Genomic DNA, 19,980 nt, shown 5'->3' on the forward strand with positions numbered 1-19,980 from the left:
AAGAAGGTAGCAGTCTGCATAGACCGACAAATAAAAGCTGAAACAGTTCAACCGGTCAGTGTTTGGCACCCTGGTATCAGAGCACTGAGGTCACTGCGTCTGCCTGAGTCTTACCGTCAGTGTCCAAGTGATGGGACAGGAGTGTAGGAGGGTCTCTGCAGGCTCTCTAAGCTCTGCACGAACTGTTGTGTGTTTTAAGCTAACGTGACTGAAAGTGATTAAACATGGAGCTGTTATGAATATATACAAACACTGGGACATGTGCCTTATTTGATAACGGAGCCTCCCTCCTGTGTTTCTCGTCCACAGAGCCGCTTCATAAAGAGGTCCAGAGCTTGGCATTTATCAACATTGTGTCCAAGCTGAGGGCTCACGAAAACAAGACGGTATCACACCAGGCGTCGCTCACAGAGCAGCGACTAACAGCCCAGAGCTAAATGACTGAGTCTAACCCCACCCACACCTACCCACTGAATGCCTGCCTGATACCTAATTATCCAGTGACACCTCACCACTGCGCTCCCCTGTGCCCCATCGTCATGTGCCAAGGTACCATGTCATGTGAACTGCGAGCCAGATATCCACTTATGTCTCTGCCACCTCCACTAGGGTTAGACTGATGTGTAATACTTTGTGCTTATATACAATCTGAGTATTGAGCTTTTATTTTGAAGAACCCATAATTATAAACTTGTCAAAGTGAAAACCTCTGTTTTTAGATACACACACTCTCCTCTGAAAGCCATATTTGTAGTTTTATTCCGACGGGTTAGCAGAAGGCCGGCTGAGGAAGGCTTCACACACACAACCCTTAGACTGATGTGGAGCCACTAATAAACGCATTAGTCTAACCCTATCCCCCTCCTCTACACGTGCATGCGTCTCTGGTACAAGGAGCTCCACGAGGGCCGGGGCACCATAGACTGCCCAATGCAATAGATTGAAGAAGACACTCTTTTATGACCATAGCTGTGACGCCATCCGCCGGTAAGCCGTGGAAGAAAGTGTGCACAAAAGAGCAAAAAAAGCTTTCCTGTTGTGGATTTTCTTTGGTTTTTCAAAGCAGACAGCCATGACGTGCCCAGCTGTGTCCCATGTAGATAGACTATACGCTGACTAGGAGCTGTGCATGTTTCAGTCCTGTTCACGGTGTGCCACGTTTACCTGTCCGCTGCTTGCATACTCCAGAGCATAGCCAGCCCTCTTCCTGCTGACACCTCGAGTCTTGGACTCTCTAAAGATTTTATTCAGTTTTTAAATTGTGTTGTCCAAACAGTTACACAAACAAAAGGAAGGAAAAGTACGAGCAGAGGGGGAAATTGGACGTGCGCCCTTCCTGATAAATGATGTATAATGACCTTCTGCAGGAGCTCCTGGACTTTATCCAAGACCATCATACTGTGAATAATGGTCTTTAATTGCCACCTCCTGGAAGTTTTACAGGAATGTGTACAGCGTAGCCTCAGTAACAGCAGGAGAGGTCCAATCACAGCATCAGTGAGAGCACAGGGCGTCCTGCATGTCGGATATATGAAATCATTCCAGTCAGTGCATCGTAGCTCAAACCAACATCAGTGAGCTGTTATTGTTTCAGGACATCTCAGAGCAGCACCAAACGAGATCAGGCCCCACAAACGCAGCCCCCGCGTGTCCGTGGGGTCACTGCCGTGTACAGTCTGTGGTGACCGCACAGCTTCAGCTCGGCAGCAGGGAACAGGGATTAACAGTTAATTGAACGCAGACACAAAGCAGCTCCCACACGGCGCCCTCTGGAGGACAGACGTGGTTTACATGCAGCAGGTTCTAGTCGGTTGGTTCTAGCGTGCACTCCTCACCCTGTTTCCTGGTCTGGGCCCACACCTGTCCTTTTCTTTTTTAAAGGTATGAATGGTTATTTATCAGAGTCGTGCTCTTCTACAGACACATGCCAGTAGAGATCTATCCTTAGTAACTGCATAAATTACTATAAACATATATGTTTGTTGTACATGTCATGAGTTGTATATTTTGGAGGATTGTAACTCAGATAATTGTAATGCAGATAATTAAAAACGATAGCTGGTGACGACTGTGTTCTTCTGTTTTGTCTAGAACGAAGCTCGAGTCCTCGACTGTGTGAAATCAAAGAGAATCTTTATATTTGAACTGAAAATATTATTGAACTAAGCAAACATCGACTGGTTACTTGAGTCGTGTCACCTGATGAATTTGTTTTCTGTGTTATGGTGGGGTCACTGTTTGGACCAGATTCCCACTCAGTGCATCTGACTTCAGGATGAGTCACTTCCACCACAAACAGTCAGTGCAGCAGCTTTTACTGTAACTCAGCATTGAGTTGAGGGTTCAGTATTTTGCCCAAGGACACTTGGGCATGCAGGAGGTGCTGGGGGATTGAACCACCCATCTGAGCCCACATATGGAATCAGCATGTTCTCCCTGTGCTCACATGGCCCTTCTGGGTTTACTGGACCAATGAGACCAGTAGAGCTCCTCTAGGGATGATTATCTTCTGTGCTGCGTTGACGACCCTGTGCAGTCCAGCTGGACTCCACAGGGTCGTCAGAGCACCTCTAAAAGGACACCAGCAGTTCCTTGGTTAGGGTGTGGAGCCGCTGCTGGGCCTTCATCCAGGGGCAGGCCCAGACACTTGAAGTGACAGATCCTCTCCACACAGTTGGGACTTGGCCCTGTATTAAATAAAACTGATTTCGAAGCCTCAGTGTTCTGGAACCGGGAGCAAACAGCAGCAGTGTTACAGTTCAGTAACAGTCCAGAATAACTTCAGTATCTCCTCCGTTGCAGTCTGCCTGTACTTAAGTGTTTCGCTTCAAACAAGTTTGTATCCACATTTAACACAAACCTTCTTCTTGTATATTTCTACTCTGCTCTGTTGAAGTCCATCCCTAAATCATCTCTGGAGGCTGACATGACACTTTGAATTGTCTCTAAGGAACACAAACACATGGCATCGCTATAGCAATGATATGGCCACATGACACTTTTCTGCTGTGGACAACACGGGGCACAGCTCTAGTTCCATGTAACCTAAGCACTGTTACAGACCTACAGATGAACTACAGTCTTCTTTGCCTATGTAGAGTTTTGGAAACATCTTCCAACTGGATTTTCCCAAACTTGTTCAGGAACATCTCTGACTTGTTCCGACGCTCCTCCAGCCTCGTCTCGGCCATAACCTTTGGTTCTTCGTGCTGAAAGACTCTGCTGCCAGTCTTCATGCACACCATCATCTTCCCTCAGTTGTGACCATTATCCCTGTCCTTGCTTCAGATACTGCTACCATCATAGTGCGCAGCACTCTGCTCAGACAATCAAGGGTTTGACTCATTAGGGTGGAGAATGGATCTGGTGTTGAACATCCGTCTGCTTCATGAACAGGTCCTCTCTGGAATATCAGCAGTGACAGTCAGCAAAGTGATTCATGCGAAGTGCAATTCATAAACATATTTAGGAGCCCATGAATATTTACTAACCATAAATATTAACAATTCAGAGACGCACAATGATCAGTAATGTCATCACCTTTATTAATATTAAAAGCAGTCCAACAGTTTGAGACAAAGACATCACAGGAGGCAGTTACAGTCCAGTGTCTGTGGCGTTCTGTGGTCAACCACCTCCAAAAGTATCACTGCAGATTCAGTAGTACTGACAGATTTAGAGTTAGAAAACCAGGTTCATTGTAAAATACATATTTATTATCAAAAACATTATTGATCCCTTTGTGAGTAGAAAAGAACTCTGTGGAGCTCCGGGGACACTTTCTAACCAGCGTAACAAGGAAAACAATGTAGTTAGCACATTAATACAAGGACATGCTGTGAGCCAATCAAATCACTTTAAATCACCAAAGGAAACACGGAGCACAGACGCTTGTTTTCATTCAAGTGAAAAACGCTGGATATGAAACACTGAGGATGATTATTCTCACCAAACGTAACGTTATGTAGACGTGTGAATCAGGACATGAACAAACCAACGAGTAGAATCAGAGGGACACCTGAAAACAGCAGAAGTGTAAAAAATGACTCATTTCTTCACATGTGATGGAGCGAGAACACCAGCCAGTAACTGTCAAATTACCCAAACGACTTTCTTTAAACATCTTACTTTGTCCTTCATGTAATGGGTTACATTGTAACATGTAATGCTTACACTAAGAATCATTAGTTACTGTAACTGAACAGGTCATTTTTATTGGTTTTCAGAATCATTTTCTTCCCTTTGTATCCAAAGCTGTGACTTTACTGAGCAACAGTGTCAGGATATGTTTTGGGTGGAGTCACATGTAGCTTTGTTTTTGAGATAAACCACCAAAGCCCAGCTGGAGCCTCAGATCAGCCTCAGCTGAACTCTGTGTTTTCTAGTTTAGTCACATTGTGACCGTTTGTGATGCAAACTGAAATGTACTAACATTTTCAACAGGGTGTTTCCTTTACTGTATTTTCCACAGATGATATCAAACAGACAAAAACAAAGTGGTGTCACATTTTTTTAATTCTAAAGCTGAGAAGTGAAGGTTTGGGCTGCTGCCATGTTAGCTCTGTGGAGCCACAGGTTAGCTTATATAGACTAGAGGGTGGAGCGCTAACTCTCAGCCAGTGCTATTAGCTTCATTAGTAAGATCCATAAAATAAACAGACTAATAAAACACCAGAGTGTCACCAGAACTGTCTGCACCACACAGGGAGCCGAGTTATGAGTCAGACGAGCCAATAACAATTCTAAAAGTGCGGGGTCAGGTTCAAAGGTGAGGCCTGCAGTGTCAGCTACCTGTGCTGATATACCTGTCAAAGATGCCACACCCACATTTCAGTTGTCCAGGTGAATGAGTTCTTTAGAAGCAGCCCACTATAGATATGTTACTAATGTGTCTGTTTTTTGTCCCAGAACGTAAATATGCTTTAAAGCAGCGGTCCCCAGCCCCCGGGCCATCGGCCGCTCCGTGAGTCGCTGAGGGCTGTGAAAGTTGAGGCTCGAGTGTGAAATTCATGGTTTTGAGAGTTTTTATCGTTATTTTTTTTATCGGTTTCATCGCTAACTCGGTTTCCCTGGGTCTTTTCCCGTGTGTTATGAATAAATCTTCTCTTTTTTGGTACCAGCACTGGTTTTATTTTGTTGTATTTATCCGCGACACCTTAAAGGCCGGTCTGTGAAAACATTGTCGGACATAAACCGGTCCGTGGTGCAAAAAAGGTTGGGGACCGCTGTTTTAAAATACTGTAAAGTTGAGTCCATGGGAACTGGTTCCCTTTGAGCCAAGCAGCACTGAGAGAAGCTACAGTTGTTGCCACTTCTGCCTTTAAATAGATCAAAGAAATAATAAATCCTCTTTAAACAGAAGAACGTTTTCTGTCTTTTAACTTCCCAGTCAGTCTGATCACAACGAGCTCTAAGGTGGAGTTCTTCAATAAAACGGATTTCAATCTGGAATGAGCCGATTAAAGAATACTGAGGTGTCACACCGGAGCGAGGGGTAGGGCAGTGGGAGTTTAGCTATCCACTCCAGCAGAGCTACAAAGTGGTGATGAAAGTGGCAGCAACATCCTCAAACACTTCCATTCTTCAGTAGAGAATCAAGTCATTGAAGTGATCCCTTCTTTCATTCGTAATGTGTATTTACAGCATGCTCAGCTGCTGTCAGTATGCAAAGATATCCACAGCGCTCCACTAACAGATTCCTCCCTACGGTGCTGCAGTCAAGCACAACTTATGCAAAGGTAGAGGAAGCGAGTGGTTGAGTGTGAGGAGCACGAGCCGCAGTCCTAACGATGGGCCGTAATGACTACAGTGAAAAATATCTAATATCAAAAACATTATCAAAACTTCTATCTAGATGTAGCTATCAAACCTGGAGCACAGCGTACGCTAAGAGTGCGCTCAGTCTTTGTACAGTAGTTACTCACAGTGTTTATATACAAGTCATTTCACATATTAGTGCCTTGGAACAAAGGTGCTGGTTCAGTGAAGGGAACGGTGCCGTGATCAGTGCTGATGCTCCCCGACGGTGATGTCAAAGTTGGAGCTGATCATAAGGAAGAAGGACAGAACATGTTAGAGGTCACATCTGCTTTTACATAAACTGTGTAAGTTTGGTTGAGTTTAAGTGTTTACCTCAAACGCTGCATTAGGTAAAGAAACTGGAAAGGAAAAGACAGAAAGAGGCATTTAGTAACGACCTGTACGACTCAGTGATGTCATCACTAACAAGGCTCCGCCTCCTGTGGTGACAGCACATAAGAGTGAGCTGAGGGTTAGGGTGACACCACGAAGGATCTTCTGCAGGGTCATGGAAGACTGTCACAGGTACAAGGCTTAGAAAGCAAAGTGGCCAAACTCTGTGTCTCAGTGGGAACACGGAGGTGACAGGCACGCTGACCATGACTGCATCTGATGTACAGTAGTGTCATTTCACTCACTGTTACAAACTCCTGAATGTGCAGAGTGATGACTAAACTGGTCCCAGCCTCATCCTTGTGAGTTTAACTGGATTTGCTTTACTCGACATGTTTGAGTTGCACCTGTACCTGATGTAACCTCTGAGGGTGTTTTCCCTGAAATGATCAATGATGCGTTTATATCGACTGCTCACAGCACGACCATAAAACACCTGCAGTGGGCTTCCAGTTCATTTTGGCATTGATCTGAACATCTTAACGCTTATGTTGAAGCCCCTGCATTGGCGTGGACCCTAACCCTGACAGCCTGCTTTGTTCCCAGGTCTCCATGACTACAGGTCAAACCGCTGTTTCTGCTGCAAACAGCTGGAACCAGCTTTTTTGGGTTTTTTACTTTTAGTTTTTATTAATTTTCCTGGACTATTGTTGATCGTTATTTCATCTTACTTCTTCTGTTTTTGTTGGTTTGAACTCAATGACACAGTGTTACCCAGTCTACCCACCACCATCACATTAAGGATGTTACAGGCAGCATAACATTTCCATGGCCTCTCCAGACCCTGCTCATGTCTGTGCTCAGGGTGACCTTTGCCTCTATGAAAAGCACAGGGCACCACTGCTGGACCTGCCAGTCCTGGTATTCTCTGGCAAATGCCATCAGAGTCCACTGGAGGCCGCCCTCATGAAGTCTGTTGTTTGGTCAGAGACATGTACACAGTGGCCTGTTGGAGGTCATCCTGTTCCTCGTTGCACAAAGAAGCAAATACTGGTCCTGCTGATGGGTTAGGACCTTCACCTGTCCTCTACCTGTCCTCTACTGCAGACTATGCTAGGAGACAGCAAACAGCACTCACTTGATGTTATACTCTGATTAAACTTCCGCTGCTATGCTACCAGCACAGTAAATAGTAAATACATTAGTGTAGTTTGACCTTTGACCTCAGGTTTGCTGAATGTTGTGGGTACAACACACAGTGAAGGCAAACCTAATATTAGCATGCTTTGCTAATGTGCAGACAGGAGCATTCAGATGCAGCTACAGGGTTTCTGTGCAGTTTAGCACAACAGGAGCCAAGTCTGGAGGAAGTGAGCTGTGACTGTGCCGCTAACAGCACATGTGCTGTCATCACATCAGATTATTTATACCTCACTTTCAGCTACTGTAGCCAAACATGCTAGCTGTTAGCTAGTTCCTGCATTCTGTTTAGTCAGGTTCTTTGGCCCGAGGATTCCAGCGTTCATCATGGTGTCGTTATGTGTGTGATCAAAATCACTCAGTGTTTCATTTCTAACTATGACACTTTAAAACCAGCACAGATCGTCTGCTGTGACAGTCGCTAACGTGCTGCTAACTACAGCTCTAAGCAGCTAGCTAACACAGCTGCACTAAAACAACAGGACATGCTGCATGGAGAGCAAAGGGAGCCAGGCTTTGGTTGTAAATACAGAGTGTGGACGTGGGACAGGCGTACGTGTTCAGGGGAAGTGCTAACAAAGCTACATGCTAGCTGTTGGGTTTTTTAGAAATTTTTTTATAAAAATATATTTGTTATAAATACACATTTTTTTTTAAATAATAATAATAATAATGACAAATAATAATAATGAGTATTGTGGCACATTCTTGCTTCCACACAGCACTGTTAGGGTCACATGACTACCCCACAGCTGCACCTTAAACAGCACACAGATCATCCACAGCAAAGCTCAGGAGAAGTCTCCACAGGGATCATCACACCCACCGGTGACAAACACACACGGGTGTGTGTGCGAGTGTCTCACGAGTAGTAAGCCGACGCTTTCTTGCTGGAGTATGGTGGGAGTCGGCGCATGGAGAGAGGGGGGGGCACCCTGATGAAGCATGGAGGAGGAAGAATGAGTGTGATGATGAAGCTCAATAAGCCTTGTCCCTACACAGCACACTGAATGCTACGCTTGATTCATCTGTCAGAGCTCCAGGATGAAACTGATGTTAAAACTCTCAAACAGTGATGGGAATACACGGCTCTATTCCAAGCAGACAGGAGCAGCAGTGTTTGTGTGGATGCAGATTTATTATGTGGGATTCTAATGAATAAATGTTGCTCTTTAATTCAGACTGCAGCCGTAACCTGTGCCGATGTTTGCTGACTGTTACACTCTTATTAATACAACAGCTTTTACTGAGGAATATTTAAGTGACTGATACAAAGTTGATTTACGGATGTTTTTGATGATCTTTGCTGCAAAATAAACCGAATGTAACTGTGAAACAGGGCGTGTTGTATTTTGTTCCCAGTGTGTCCAAGTCCTGTTTGGAAGTGAAGCCACACTGATCTGATTTACTGAAGCTAACATGGAGCAGTGCAGAGTCAACAGCAGGAATCAGAAACACGTCCTCGACTACAGAACCAAAGCACAAAGTCAAACTCCTGAGAACAGCAGTCCAGTTCAGCACCTGACCTCTGACCTCCACTCTTTCAAACAGCAACAACAATCGAAGTGTAGTGTGAACCCTCAGTGAGGTCGCCTGCAAAATGATCACTGGCTGTGTTAGAGTTTAACACCTCGCAGGAAAGAGCTACGTTTGCATTTTTACAAACTGCGAGGCTGCAAAACACAAGAGCATCAAATATCTGTAACTGTACGGCCACACAGTGTTTAGAGCCACATTATGGTTAAATACAATATTAAGACCTGAGAGTATTTTACACAACATAAAGCGATGGGGACGCTCTCCATCAGTGTGTTTAACAAACCAGTTATGGTAACCAGTACAAGCCCAGTTCCAACAGTCGGGACAACTTGTAAAATGTCAATAACTGTCAACAGTGATTGGATATCAGGAGCTGAGACGGACGAGAGTCTGTCAGGAGTAAAGATGGTCGTCCTGATGGGAACACTACATGAGACACAGCAGGGAGTCTCTGGCTCGCTGCGTCACCATGGTCTCCAGGACAAAGCAGCAACGTGGGAAAACTGTTCCCTACGACTGTGGAGGTTTGAACACTAAACATCTGGCACATCAGCACATGGAGAACGCCACAGCGAGCAGCTGCAGTCCTCGTCCTGTTCCTGCCACAGTGGGACCCAGCAGCTGCTCGCCTGCCGTCTCAGACTGTAGTTAAAGGATGGAGGACGGATTTTCTTTCACATCATCAAATTAAACGAACCTTTGTTCTTTGTAAAATTGTGCATTTTGTCAGTTTCAACAGTTCATATGTTGTACTGTCAGATTATTGCGTCTGTTATTATTCACATTTTACACAGTTTGTCCCAAAACTGGGGATGTATCTCCCAGTACTGACAGATGTGTGGACACGTACTGGCCAACAGCAGCTGTCTGCAAATCGTTTCATTTATCGACAGAAGACGTGAGATGTTGCACAGTCGATCCAGCAGAGGGCGCTCAGACTCCTCTGCTGGAAGGACCAGCTGATCGGAGCAGAGCTGTCTGTTCTCCTTGTTAGGACTCAGTCAGCAAATTCAATGGAAATCTGTTTTTTGTGCCTATTTCAGATCAAGTATCAGGTTATAACACAGCCTGTGTCAGCTTGGCTCGAGCTGCCGATCAGTCAAACATGTCTGCATGCAGCGTTTTCTCACCAGCTCGCCCGCACAGCCTCGATGTCGCTCACTAAGTTCTGAGCCAAACAAATTCCAAAAATCTGTGGATGAAAAAACAAGAAGAGTTGGAAACCAGAAGGATCCGAGAGCTCGATGCTCGACAGTGCACGGCACCGACCTGCAGGAGCGCAACTCCGATGAAGATCCCAGCCACCAGCGTGAGGTTGTCCTGCAGCCACTTCTCAAACTGGGGCACGCAGCCTTTAACGTTGATGTGGTCCTTCTGCTCTGAGTCCTGCACACAATACAAACACCAAATATTCATGTCCCGGGGTTTCTGGTCCCAGCAGGATTGGATCAAGTGAGAGGAAGACGACAGTAACAGAAATGACCTGTAACAACGAGGCGCCTCACAGGCTGTTTCCTTCTTTCTTTGCAACGTTCAGACTTTTGATACTCGGAGATAATTATTTGTATCCTTGTTTACTAAACGTTGTTTCCACATTTAACAAATGTTTTTGTCACGACTGCGGTGAACTGACACTGTGAGACTGTACCAGCCTTTAACGAAGCATTAGCTGATGGATGCTAAGTATTGATCAGTAAACAGGTGGACAGGATTAACGTGAGCTCGTTAGAGATAATCACACTACAGCACATCTATAACCAACTGTGACCTGTGACCTTTGGATGCATCACAGCCCTCATGCGTACGTGTACACACACAATGGCAGCAACAGTCTGGAACACATTTAGTTCTACATAGTTTTATTATTATCATCACTCAGATCAACCTACTGACCTGGAATAAGAGGTCAGAGGTCATATATGACATATTTACCTTCTGTATGCTGACATACACGCTGCACTAAGTCGTGAGGCTGACCAATAACTGACTACAATGACCCGACTGCGCCCCGCACTGGTTTACCAGCTACTTACTGGTTTGGCTCGAATGTCGTAGCCACACTGAGTGTTGATCACATCCTCCTGAAAGCAAAACACAATCATGGGTTTAACCGTGTGCAGGTGGAGTCAGCTGACCACACTGGTGACAAACAGGTTTACAGCACGTCAACATCAGTAACGATGTGTGAGGAAGTCGTACCGCTGGGTCCTTGGTGCAGCAGGAGAAGGGAACGCCGCACTTTTCCCGACTGGGATTTCCATCAGTGCAGTTAAAATAGATGTTCAGGTTCCAGTCATCTGCTCCGAAAGCACCACAGCACTCCCACTGCAGCCAGGCACAAACACTGCTGTTAATGGGACTCCACATTATCAGAGCTGCACACGCTTTAAGGTGGTCCAAGGACGGATACATAGAAAGAAACGCATTACAAATGGACAGCATTGGCCACCTTCCTTAAATGATCCAGTGTGTGACTATAATGAAACCGTCGAGCGCACAGACTGCACCGCAGCGTTACAGCTTCATGGACACGTCATGTGTCTGTAGCAGCATACAGACGCTGGTACAACGACAGAGCGATGCACACGGCTTGATCAGGTGATCAGTGTGGAAACTCTGGATTTTCACTGGTCTGTGTAAACAAGCTCCTGCTAACCAATCACGTCTCTGGAAAACATGAAACTCCACGTTTGGCTGAAGTGCTGAACGATGCCGGTCGTCTCCACCTTTAGCAGGAACCAAGTTCCAGACTATCAGCGGAGGCTGACATCACAGCTGGGCTTGTGCTGCTACACCAGCGACACGTGGCACTTTTATAAAACACCAGTATGATCATGTATGATGATGATGATGGTGTGAATAATGTCTGTGACAGTTTGTCAGTGATGGTGTGAACTCACATATTCCTGAGTGAAATCGATGAGGTTCTGCAGATCGATGTCGTCCCGATACGCCCGGATGTTGTTGTTGATGAACAGGTTGAGCTGGTCTTTAATCCAGTCCTTAAAGACAAACGCCAGAACTCCCGTCGTTAACTCCAGGAAGAAGATGATTCCAAGGAACACTGAGAACTACGACAGAAGCAGAACGAGCAGATGCTCATCACACTGAAGCCTGCTGCTTTTTGATGGGTGAGAAGGATTTGGAACATACAAACTTCAGTAGAAACGTGTTTTCCCGCAGCGCTCCGATGCATCCGGCAAAGCCCAGGATGAACATAACCGCCCCAACCACCATGAAGAGCCAGACTGGGTCCAGACCCCCCAGGTCTGTGATAGATGAGATGTTGGACAGGACCCCCTGCAGAGGACAGACGCAGCACTCGGTCTGAGTCGGCACACGTTTGGTCAACAGGGCCACAAACCACAAAGACCAGAAGGCAGCAGGAGAGGACACACAACCTACTCTAGCTGTGGTACACCAGTAAGAGTTACTGGTGAATAATCTGTAGCACCCAGATGACTGACTGTAACACTGTAACCTCAGATACTCATTGAAACGACTGAGCACCAATATGAGCTGGTGTTCAAAGACCAGTGGCGAGTGCTGTGGAAACACTGGACTCAGGTACAACTGGCTGTAAGGAGACGTAGTGAGGACATTTATTCTCTCCTGGATCCAAACTGGAAGCTGGTTCCACAGAAGAGGGGCCTGAAAACTGAAGGCTCTGCCTCCCATTCTACTTTTAAATACTCTAGGAACAACAAGTAAGCCTGCAGTGTGAGAGTGAAGTGCTCTAATAGGGTGATATGGTACTACAAGGTCATTAAGATAAGATGGGGCCTGATTATTTAAGACCTTGTATGTGAGGAGCAGGATTTTGAATTCTGGATTTAACAGGAAGCCAATGAAGGGAAGCCAAAACAGGAGAAATCTGCTCTCTCTTTCTAGTCCCTGTCAGGACTCTTGCTGCAGCATTTTGGATCAGCTGAAGGCTTTTCAGGGAGTTTTTAGGACATCCTGATAATAAAGAATTACAGTAGTCCAGCCTGGAAGTAATAAATGCATGAACTAGTTTTTCAGCGTCACTCTGAGACAGGATATTTCTAATTTTAGAGATGTTGCGCAAATGGAAGAAAGCAGTCTTACATATTTGTTTAATATGTGCGCAGAAGGACATGTCCTGGTCAAAAATGACTCCAAGGTTCCTCACAGTGTTACTGGAGGCCAAGGTAATGCCATCCAGAGTAAGAATCTGCTTAGATACCATATTTCTAAGATTTTCAGGGCCGAGTACAATAACCTCAGTTTGATCTGAGTTAAGAAGCAGGAAGTTAGCGGCTCCTGCAGTTTCACTCAGTGTGTGTTATCTGGCTCCAATTACAAGTATTTGAAAATGAATCAAAAAGCAACATTGGACACCTCTAAGTGACATCATCTTTCCAAAGTTGCGTATTTCACCTGTGTGAATACTTCCCACATTAAAACAGAGCCGCATGCTGTCACGTGACCCTGGCCATGCCTGTGACAGCATGGTGTGGGAAACACTGAGCCGCCTCAGCTGTGTCACACATTTCTGACTTTAGTAAAGTTAACATGAAAGAAAAAGAAGAAAACTGCTAAAAACAATAGTTTCAGCAGCTGAAGAACAACCCGTGAAAAACAAGTATATTAATGACGCGTGTGTGGAAAATGACTAATGGTTCATTAAATGAGTCATGGTTGGATGTGAGGTCACATGATCAGTGTGGCTGTCCCCCCCTGCAGGACAGGAGCAGGTCACAGGAGTGACGCACAGGCGGCCCAGCGCTCATCACACCACGCTGACGTCTCAGCCAGTGTAATGACGTTGTTCTCACGGCTGTACTTACCTTCTCGCTCCACGCCCACAGTCCGATTCCCACTAAGGCCATGCCCAGCAGCTGCAAAACACGGACCACATCTTATTAAGGTGAAGATGCAACACAATGACATGACGTCACCGACTCAGTGTTATTTAAAGGTTTCCCCTGTGATGTTTTCCGTGTGTCACTCAGCAACAATAAGCAGCGTGTGTGTGTGTGTGTGTGTGTGTCCATCACACTGAGGCCCTCAGCTGTCATTAAAGCCGATTAGCTGTGTGCTGTGGACTAAGCTGCAGCTGCCTTCACGGCCGTTGCAGGAGGAACGTTCACGTTACTGTGGAACACCGGATCGATGCTTCAGGCCTCCCCCGTTACCGGAGCGATAATAACGCGCACACACGTCACCCACAGCTGCTCACCCAGAACAGGATGTTGAATCCAAAGATGAAGTATTTGATGCAGCAGCTGACTTCGTGGCCTTTGTAATGATTCCCCGACATGATCGTGGGTGCGGAGGAGACACGGCCTGCTGCTTCACGGGGTTTGTGCCGCGCGGGAGGGAACAGGTTCAGCGCTCCGTGGACGCATGTCACCGTGGGCTTCCAGTCCGCACAGAGGCCATGACACGAAGGAAATAAGGAAAGGAAACAAACAGCAGCCGCGATCTACGCCGGACAAGTGCAGCGCATCTCTGCGCCCGACAGGCTGCAGGAGGCGGGGACAGTGCGACGGATAGTCGGAGCTGATTGGTTAGAACAGCAGAAAAAGGCAGGGCATTCCACCAATAGGATCCAAGGAACGCTGATGTACTTCCCGTGTCGTTATTCCAGCGATCATTCCAGATCAGACACTAGTTTGCAAAAATCTCTCTAATATATTTAATGAAGACGTGTAAAACTTTTCCTTCATTTATGGTCATAAGGTCGCGCGTGCTGCTTTAGGCACACAGGAAGCGTTTCACCCGGAATCGTGTCAGTCCCACGAAACCAGATCAAGACCAAAGTGTTTATTATGACACTCATATTTGGAGAGACGGACACATACATGGATGCACAGTATATATAAATCTCATTGTTCACATGCTGTAGCGTTTCTCGTCTTTGTCTCGCTGAGACCTGCAGTGAAACTGTAATTACAGTCAAATGAATGTTTGCTGTGTCGGCAGCAACACTGTGCTTCTCTCTGCTGCGGGTGGACGTGACCAGAAACAGCTCGTGCATAAATAAAAGCATGTTTCTGCTTGATTTTCAGCTTCATGTGAAGTGATTGGATCATTGACTCAAGTGTTCTTTATGCCAGCACATCCTGATACATGCTAGTTCATCTCTCTGTTCCCCTGCCTGTTGTTTCGGTTCCTTAAAGTTAAGTTTCAAATCTCTCCAAGGATCTGTCCTCATCCTAAAATGTTTCTGAGATTTCCTTTTGTGTAACAAAGAAGAATGTGTTCCTCACACCAACGCATCCATGTTTCCCTTTGACTAACTCCTGGTATTACCATGTGATCCATAATGGTAACCACGCTCAGCAGAAACCAGCCACAGTTCATTCTTTATGCTAATGGTTTATTTCAGTCCAGCTTTCAGAGCTATCAAGAAAGGTTAAAGGTCGATAGCAACAATGGATAGAAATGATTTAATAAGCAGGAGAAGATTTAGGAAGAGTTCAACACGGACAAACGTGAAACGTGAGCAGCAGTGACAGAGGATGCTCTGTGTTAGTGGAGAGACAGCTGACACAGCTTACATCACAGAGCTCCACCTGCTCTCACCTGCTGACGTAGCAGCTACACTGACACAGAGCACAGCTGCCTGCAGGCTGCTGCTGATGTTTACATCATCCTCTAATGTAGGCCACAGTCAGCTCCCTAATACTGACTCAGCACACCAGGTGTTCCCCAGGGAAACAGCCCTCATAAAGAATAATTACATGTACATTACTATACAATATTAAACAGGCTTACAAATCCAAAAACATGATAAAACATGATACTTGGGCTCTGCCTGCATACTGAGTGACCCCAAAATCTTTGATGAGCACAACTTAAACTCAGAAATGTTCCAAAGCTCCCAGCTCAGTGTTGTCGTGCTCCTGTGTGACTGTGTGAGCTTTCATGTCATTACTGGGCCACACCGCCTACATTAGACTGATAGTAGAGAGAGAGGGTGTGACTGGTAGAGCACCAGTAAGGGTTCACTCAGAGAGCCTCTGTGGAGACAGTACAGACTCTGTGTCAGGGCTTCATGCAGGACCAGACTCCCGCTCTCGTCCGTGTAGCGCAGCTGGAAGCCCACAGCCTCCACAGGCTTCGCAGCCAGCACAGCTGACACATCGAAGACGTCGTAGCCAGACGGCGGCCGCTGGTCCAGGGCCAGCTGTCTCTCCTCCAGGACGGGACGTTCGTCCAGACGTCCTTGTGAAGCAATGACACTGTGCAGAGTTACAGACACGCTGAGCGGCCGAGGATGGAGGGCTTTCCTGAACAGGACCAGCTCTGCACCCATCATGAAGGGGCTCAAGCTGGTGATGTTGAACCAGATCCATCCCTGTGGGCCTGCAACATGCAAAGCATCAAGTACAGCGTGTGTTAGAAGGAATCACATGTGAGTCGTGTAAAGGCTCAAAATCAATAATAATACATTCTTCAAATATGCACCAAAGATTCATTCATTTGAAAAATTTAAAACAAAACAGAAAAGTCAACAGTGGATCAGGCGAGTCTACACAGCATGTCGTCTTTCTCACTGCTTTTTCCCTTCATGGTGAGAAACTTCACAGCAGCAGCAACGAGCAGATTTCAGATAATTGTGTCTGAACATTTGAAAGAGCAGAGAAGCTAAAGGTAGGAAACTCTCAGAGGGAGGACATGACCGTGAAGAGAGGGAGCAGACAGGAACAGGGGAGTCCAAACTAAAGGCCAAACATGGAGGCGCTTACCAAAATAAAAGAGCGGGGAGGCTGAAAAACACAACAACAAAGAAACAACGGTAACCAATCAGAACCACAAGTCTGTGTCAACAACCAGGGCGCCGTGGCAACAGTGCTGTGAGCACATGGTTTGTTTGAGTGGACATTAACAGTGAGAGGCTCACAAGGTGGAAGCCGTACGGCTGCACGTATAAACATGTCGTACTGCAACATCAGGGTTTCTCAGTAACACCACTTTTGTTGCTGCAGCAGAACGAAGATGCAGAGGTCGTTTCATGACACACGTCAGTGATGCACATTTAAAACACACCTTAAGTGAAATATAGCAAACAAAACACTTCTGTTCCTATTCTGGTCCAATTGGACTTCAGTTAGTTAACAGCACAGCTCCAGATGCAGATGCTACCTGTCCATGTCCAGCAGTATTCAGCTGGAGCACAGCTGTAAGCTAATGTTCACTCTTACACTGAAAGTGACCAAAGGTTACAAAGCTGTACTGTAGCCACACTGATGATTTCATATAACTACACTAAACAGTGTGCTGCACTGTTGTTTCTAGTGGAGTGAGGAGGATGAAGAGGAGGGAGAGGATGGAGGGATTGTACGAGAACAGTTTGCTGGAAAAACCAAAGTTGTTTTATGGAAGCTTTGTGTGCAGCAGCACCCTTCAGCGCGCCGGTGGACGAGCACACATGGATGTGAACGGCAGCATTAATAAACATGGCTGAGACGGGATGGCTGCCACTACGCTGATGTGACGTGACGAAGGTCCTCTCCACTCATGAAACTGGGATACATGATGCTCTGTGGTGAGCCTGCATAACAAAAGGGGGGAATTCAAAAACCAGCTACAGCACCAGTTTGCTTTGCTACTGGTCTGTGGAGTGGCAGGGGGATTTTCCAGTGTCTGTGCTGAATAATGCTACTTTACCTGATTTGGTGAACTGGCTCTGTGAGATTAACAGACTGAAACAATGTGCATGTTTCTCATTTTAGCTGCTTTGGCACAAATGCTGCTTTAACTTGTTGATAACTAAAGATTCCACCTTAAAACCGCTGGATTGGATCTCTGATTATTCTTAAACGCTACGATATCCAACTAATTAAGTTGCTTTTGAAGGTAACATTTTAATGTGTATCCAGCTGAACTGAGGCTTGCACGTGTGAACAGGACTGACTGCATTTCCATTAATATTAATTAATGCAAGCCTGACACTGTGACTGGGAGCTGAGCCCTTAAAGGTTGTTTGTTGTCAGATGGAGCTGGAGGTGCAGGCGGGACCCTGAAGCACTGCACGGCGATGTTTGTGGGCCGGGTGGATCCCCAGTCCCACCGCTCTCTGACCACAGATTGTATGGATGGAAATATTTGTGGGACTATAAAACCAACAGTAAACAAACAATAAAGCCCCAGTTTGACCACAACAGGAAACTAATGAAGTCCATCAGCTCAGGATAATACTAACAACAACAACAACAACAACAACAACAATAATAATATTTTCTTTCAAGACACCCGAGGACACTTAGAAATGGAATAAAGCACTCAGTAGAACAATGACAACACACAGCCAGCGCTGTAGCAGCACCTCTGTGTGAGTGCAGTGCTGACATCATGACATCAGCAACACTGGACATTTAACGCTGATGTCGTTGTTTCCTGTTCTGTCTCCAGTAGTGAAGAAAATATAACATTGCTGGAAAGATGAGACTCAGGGCTGGTTGAGCCGACGCCACAAGGCTCTAAATGAACCAGCATATGACTGTAATACAGCTACACAGGTTTAGAACAATGCCACGGGTTTACTGCTGCGTGCAGCCAGACAAGCACCTCCCTCCTCATGTGTTTTCCAAAGGGTTGAAATTTGAGATTTTTTGTGCTCGACCTGTTTTTCTTTGTATTTTCTAAGAGCTCAGCAGTAAAGAGGCTTTTATATTTATTCCTCGTCTTCTGAGTCCTGCATTGTGCATCCAACTCCGGCCCTCCACACAGCTGACCTTGGCAGAAGAGCATGGACGGCTCCAGTGAGGAGCTGGAGTCGGTGCTCACCACGCTCTACAAGTGCCCTGACACACCGGTCAGGCTGGATGCCACAGACACTAACAGACACATAATTAAGAAGAATCACTGCTTCTCCAGTTTTCTAGATCCTCATGAAACATATGAAGCCTTACATGACACCGTGTTCCAGGTTAGGTTTGACTGAACTGTGAGGTTTTGGAGGCCTCATGGTTACTGAACTCAAACGGTTAATGAACACAGAGTTAAGCTGGCTTATTCATATATGATGTTTATAATATGTGCTGCTATATCTCTAACAGTTCCTCATCAACACGTGGTCATAGCAGCATTTAAAGGATTACTATGTTAAAGGAAGACTTAATCATTTGAAGTCCTTACCGTCCACGCTCCGAAACCCCTGCACCAGCGTCCCATCTGATTTCCCCAAATCTTGCACCTCCAGCGAGTCCAGGTTCTGATAAATCTTCCTCATGTAAGGATGTGGTTTAGCATGGTGGCTTGCTGACACTTTGTTGATATGCAGCATTTCCAGAATAGCTTTGTCGAGCTCCTGCTCATCCTCTGCATGTCTCTGCTGATCCATCAACAACAAGCCTGTTACAGAGCACAGCAGGAGGAACCCCAGCGTTACGTCCACAAACTCCAAACGTATTCGTCCAACCATTCTCACTTTCATTGTTTCCACCTTTATCCGAGAGGGTCAGATATCAGCTTCCCTTCAGTCCACCTGGCAGCGTAGCAGTGTGTGCAGGAACCCCAGGGGCTGTCAGATCTTAGTGAATCTGAGGAATGTTACTTCCCCTCGAAAAATACTCTCACATGGAGTTTAATGAAGCGCAGTGCTGCAGCGCTCTGAACAACCAACCACAGGGCTGATACACTGACTGGAAACCATGGCCATGTGACTCACACCACATACTGGTCATAAAGAGCTCAGCGTTGATACATTTATGCAGAAATAAATGCAATGAAACAATCTTTATGAATACGTGGCTGCTTTAGAAGAAAGTTTTATTTATAAAGCACCAACTCACAACAACACAGCGAGCTCAGTAACCTTACAGTATCACATATCCAATATCACTCTCACCCGATGATGGTGAGAAGGCAGGACCGCATTCTAACAGAAGAGGCCTCCAGCTGGTGGGAGCACACCTGAAAGTACGACATTCAGTCCATGGTGTTTACACCTCCACTGCTTAAAGTGGCTTAAGTGGTGGTTGTTGCCTGTTGTGTGGTTTGTTTCATATCCCTTTACAGCATCAGGTGCAAGTTTGGGACGGTGCCTCTAGATTAGCAGAGCCCCTGTTCCAGAAAGGGGACCGAAAGCTGGGCTCAAACTTCACGGAGAGCAGAGGAGGACCCATCAGCTATTTG

At 46.0% G+C, this 19,980-nt stretch overlaps 3 protein-coding genes across 9 annotated transcripts in view; 1 reads left to right on the forward strand and 2 right to left on the reverse strand.

The window, feature by feature from the left end:
• rap1gds1 (RAP1, GTP-GDP dissociation stimulator 1) overlaps nt 1-2,068 on the forward strand; it is a 35,344-nt gene extending 33,276 nt beyond the window's left edge. For all 3 annotated transcript variants that reach the window (XM_005465282.4, XM_005465283.4, XM_025899809.1), the window contains one exon: nt 310-2,068. In XM_005465282.4, the coding sequence (XP_005465339.1) occupies nt 310-437 (128 nt within the window). In that variant the 3' untranslated portion in view covers nt 438-2,068. The remainder of the gene's footprint in view (nt 1-309) is intronic.
• Nucleotides 2,069-3,521: 1,453 nt separating this feature from the next.
• On the reverse strand, nt 3,522-14,373 carry tspan5a (tetraspanin 5a). Of its 5 annotated transcripts, none has more exons than XM_013267280.3 (11): nt 14,075-14,370; nt 13,683-13,733; nt 12,025-12,171; nt 11,772-11,942; nt 11,071-11,196; nt 10,905-10,952; nt 10,141-10,257; nt 10,002-10,063; nt 8,159-8,267; nt 6,133-6,158; nt 3,522-6,043 (listed from the first exon to the last, which is right to left on the reverse strand). In XM_013267280.3, the coding sequence occupies exons 1-9, from the start codon at nt 14,153-14,155 to the stop codon at nt 8,195-8,197; spliced, it is 876 nt and encodes a 291-aa protein (XP_013122734.1). In that variant the 5' UTR covers nt 14,156-14,370; the 3' UTR covers nt 3,522-6,043; nt 6,133-6,158; nt 8,159-8,194. The 5 variants fall into 5 exon arrangements, with proteins under 5 accessions (XP_013122734.1, XP_025755721.1, XP_013122735.1 ...); XM_025899936.1 differs by having other exon boundaries at nt 3,522-6,049; XM_013267281.3 differs by lacking the exon at nt 13,683-13,733 and having other exon boundaries at nt 14,075-14,373.
• A 277-nt stretch (nt 14,374-14,650) lies between these two features.
• On the reverse strand, nt 14,651-19,465 carry LOC102077247 (uncharacterized). Its single transcript, XM_005465285.4, has 2 exons — nt 18,982-19,465; nt 14,651-16,206 (listed from the first exon to the last, which is right to left on the reverse strand). The coding sequence occupies exons 1-2, from the start codon at nt 19,277-19,279 to the stop codon at nt 15,794-15,796; spliced, it is 711 nt and encodes a 236-aa protein (XP_005465342.1). The 5' UTR covers nt 19,280-19,465; the 3' UTR covers nt 14,651-15,793.
• Nucleotides 19,466-19,980: the final 515 nt, after the last annotated feature.

This window comes from Oreochromis niloticus, linkage group LG3 (assembly GCF_001858045.2).
Source record: "Oreochromis niloticus isolate F11D_XX linkage group LG3, O_niloticus_UMD_NMBU, whole genome shotgun sequence".
Taxonomy (NCBI): domain Eukaryota; kingdom Metazoa; phylum Chordata; class Actinopteri; order Cichliformes; family Cichlidae; genus Oreochromis; species Oreochromis niloticus.